Source organism: Oncorhynchus gorbuscha, unplaced genomic scaffold, assembly GCF_021184085.1.
Source record: "Oncorhynchus gorbuscha isolate QuinsamMale2020 ecotype Even-year unplaced genomic scaffold, OgorEven_v1.0 Un_scaffold_13414, whole genome shotgun sequence".
Taxonomy (NCBI): domain Eukaryota; kingdom Metazoa; phylum Chordata; class Actinopteri; order Salmoniformes; family Salmonidae; genus Oncorhynchus; species Oncorhynchus gorbuscha.
In genome coordinates, this window is record NW_025744635.1 from 3,302 (window position 1) to 7,139 (window position 3,838).

General features: G+C 43.5%; 1 protein-coding gene across 1 annotated transcript; it reads right to left on the reverse strand.

Moving 5' to 3' along the window:
* Window positions 1-226: 226 nt before the first annotated feature.
* LOC124016982 (ras GTPase-activating-like protein IQGAP1) lies at window positions 227-950 on the reverse strand (the record flags this gene model as incomplete). Its single annotated transcript, XM_046332314.1, has 2 exons — window positions 227-387; window positions 787-950. Coding segments are annotated over 2 exons (325 nt in total), but the record flags the coding sequence as incomplete, so codon positions are not given.
* Window positions 951-3,838: the final 2,888 nt, after the last annotated feature.

A 3,838-nucleotide genomic window follows, 5' to 3' on the forward strand; every position in this document is an offset into this window, starting at 1 on the left:
GTTGTCATCAGCAACAAAAACATGACAGGCGTTTACAAGATCTGGTTAGACGGGTAGAAAACACATTAATACATCATTTACAGTTTCATATCTCTGAGGTAACTGTAGATGGCGCCCGTCAATCCAAATCTGAGATCGAGGCCTGAAGATGTCTTCAAAGGCATACAGCAGGATCTACACAACTAGTGACAGACAAGTGTCTGTCAAGGTCTGTCTCTGTGCGTACCTCTGTGCGTATTCGTCCTCTACGTTACTGAGTCCAGTAACGGCGCTGGCCAGTTGTCTCCACATGGAATTCCGGTCGCCCACGTCCAACGCCCTATTTATCAACACCACCGACGACAACATCTCCACGGCAACCAGCAGCTCCGGATGGGACAGAGAACCCTTGGGGAACACAACAAGAACGTTCAACTAATCCATACCTCTGATACATTTATCAATTTTTTGTACTTAAGTCATCAATATAGTTGCCTTCTAATGCACAACCATGTTGAACCCTGTGGATCACTGACAGTTTAGCTAACTAATGTCTTTCTGAAAATATATTTCAAGATTTATTGTCAATAAGTACAATCATCAATACAGTTGTAATGCCTGACAAAGACCAACTGCGTCTCACATCGATTGAGACAGTGTGTGTGTGCATTAGTGTGTGTGCAGTGTGTGTGTGCATTAGTGTGTGTGTGTGTGTGTGCATTAGTGTGTGTGTGCATTAGTGTGTGTGTGCATTAGTGTGTGTGTGCATTAGTGTGTGTGTGCATTAGTGTGTGTGTGTGCGTGTACATCCGGGCTCTGCTGCTGCAGGCTGGTCAGCTCTCTCTGATAGAGGTCGGCAGCGCTGGGGTAGACCTCTGGCAGCTGGGCATCAGGGTTCATCAGCTCTGCTGCCGTGTTCTCGGGCACACCCGCTCTGACGGCCGCGTTTATCCTCTCCACCGCCTGCAACACTATATACACAGAGAGACAGGGTGAGTAACATGATTAAATACACAGAGAGACAGGGTGAGTAACATGATTAAATACAGAGAGACAGGGTGAGTAACATGATTAAATACAGAGAGACAGGGTGAGTAACATGATTAATTACACAGAGAGACAGGGTGAGTAACATGATTAAATACACAGAGAGACAGGGTGAGTAACATGATTACATACACAGAGAGACAGGGTGAGTAACATGATTACATACACAGAGAGACAGGGTGAGTAACATGATTACATACACAGAGAGACAGGGTGAGTAACATGATTAAATACACACAGAGACAGGGTGAGTAACATGATTAAATACACAGAGAGACAGGGTGAGTAACATGATTAAATACACAGAGAGACAGGGTGAGTAACATGATTAAATACAGAGACAGGGTGAGGAACAGAGAGACAGGGTGAGTAACATGATTAAATACACAGAGAGACAGGGTGAGTAACATGATTAAATACACACAGAGACAGGGTGAGTAACATGATTAAATACACAGAGAGACAGGGTGAGTAACATGATTAAATACACACAGAGACAGGGTGAGTAACATGATTACATACACAGAGAGACAGGGTGAGGAACATGATTAAATACACAGAGAGACAGGGTGAGGAACATGATTAAATACACAGAGAGACAGGGTGAGGAACATGATTAAATACACAGAGAGACAGGGTGAGTAACATGATTAAATACACACAGAGACAGGGTGAGTAACATGATTAAATACACAGAGAGACAGGGTGAGGAACATGATTAAATACAGAGAGACAGGGTGAGGAACATGATTAAATACACAGAGAGACAGGGTGAGGAACATGATTAAATACAACAGAGACAGGGTGAGGAACATGATTAAATACACAGAGACAGGGTGAGTAACATGATTAATTACACAGAGAGACAGGGTGAGGAACATGATTAAATACAACAGAGAGACAGGGTGAGGAACATGATTAAATACAACAGAGACAGGGTGAGAGAACATGATTAAATACAACAGAGACAGGGTGAGGAACATGATTAATTACAGAGACAGGGTGAGGAACATGATTAATTACAACAGAGAGACAGGGTGAGTAACATGATTAAATACACAGAGAGACAGGGTGAGGAACATGATTAAATACACAGAGAGACAGGGTGAGGAACATGATTAAATACACACAGAGACAGGGTGAGGAACATGATTAAATACACAGAGAGACAGGGTGAGGAACATGATTAAATACACAGAGAGACAGGGTGAGTAACATGATTAAATACACAGAGAGACAGGGTGAGTAACATGATTAAATACACAGAGAGACAGGGTGAGGAACATGATTAAATACACAGAGAGACAGGGTGAGTAACATGATTAAATACACAGAGAGACAGGGTGAGGAACATGATTAAATACAACAGAGACAGGACTAACACACTAGACACAGAGCGATACAGGGTGGCAAGTATTTGAGCATGTTCTGTAGCAATACTAGTGGAAACAGATTGAATCAGTAAGTGGTTGTATATAGGGGAAGAGAGGTAGAGGGGAAGTGTAACCCAATCCTTGCGGCAGTTGTGAAGTGAAAAATAAGCCAAAACGTCAACAAGCAAAAATAAACCTCTTTAAATACACAGCACAAAGAGAGACACAAAGGGTCAAACCCACAAATGGAGCCTGACTATCAGTAGGGTTAAAAACCATGTGGAAAAGACATGTGATAAGCATACTGCATTCAGCACAGGAACATGAAACAGCCAGTGATGTGGGTAATTAAAGGGTAAACTGCAGTGTTCTGCTGCAGGCCATGTCCTCATGAGAACGTGAACACCAGTTGGTAATGAGTGAGGAGTGAAGAGGTAACTCTAACCCTAAGGTAGTTTCCCCACCAGTGCAGTTAAGTGATTATCCTGTGTTGTGTGAGTACAGTGCATTCTGGAAGTATTCAGACCTTTACTTTAAACACACTTATTTTACAGCCTTATTCTTAAATGGATTACATTGGGTTTTTTCACTCAATCTACACACAATACCCCATTATGACAAAGCAAAAACAGGTTTTTAGAATAAATGTTTTTTTTAATATCACATTTTACATAAGTAATCAGACCCTTTACTCCTTTGTTGAAGCACCTTTGGCAGCGATTACAGCCTCAAGTTTTCTTGGTTATGACGCTACAAGCTTGGCACACCTGTATTTGGAGAGTTTCTCTGCAGATCCTCTCAAGCTCTGTCAAGTTGGATGGGGATCGTCGCTGCACAGCTATTTTCAGGTCTCTCCAGAGATGTTCGATCGGGTTCAAGTCCGGGCTCTGGCTGGGCCACTCAAGGACATTGAGACTTTTCCTGAAGCCACTCCTGCGTTGTCTTGGCTGTGTGCTGAGGGTCACTGTCTTGTTGGAAGGTGAGTCTTCTCCCCAGTCTGAGGTCCTGAGCACTCTGGAGAAGACTTTCATCAAGGATCTCTGTACTTTGCTCCATTCATCTTTCCCTCGATCCTGATTAGTCTCCCAATCCCTGCCGCTGAAAAACATCAACAGCTTGATGCTGCCATCACCATGTTTTACCGTAGGGATGGTGCAAAGTTTCCACCAGATGTGATGCTTGGCATTTAGCCCAAATAGTTCAATCTTGGTTTCATCAGACCCCAGAATTGTGTTTCTCATGGTCCAAGAGTCCTTTAGGTGCCTTTTGGCAGGCTCCAAGCAGGCTGTCATTTGCCTTTTACTGAGGAGTGGCTTCCGTCTGGCCACTCTACCAAAGGCCTGATTGGTAAAGTGCTGCAGAGATGGTTGTCCATCTGGAAGGTTCTCCTATCTCCACAGAGGAGCTCTGTCAGACCATCGGGTTCTTGGTCACCTCCC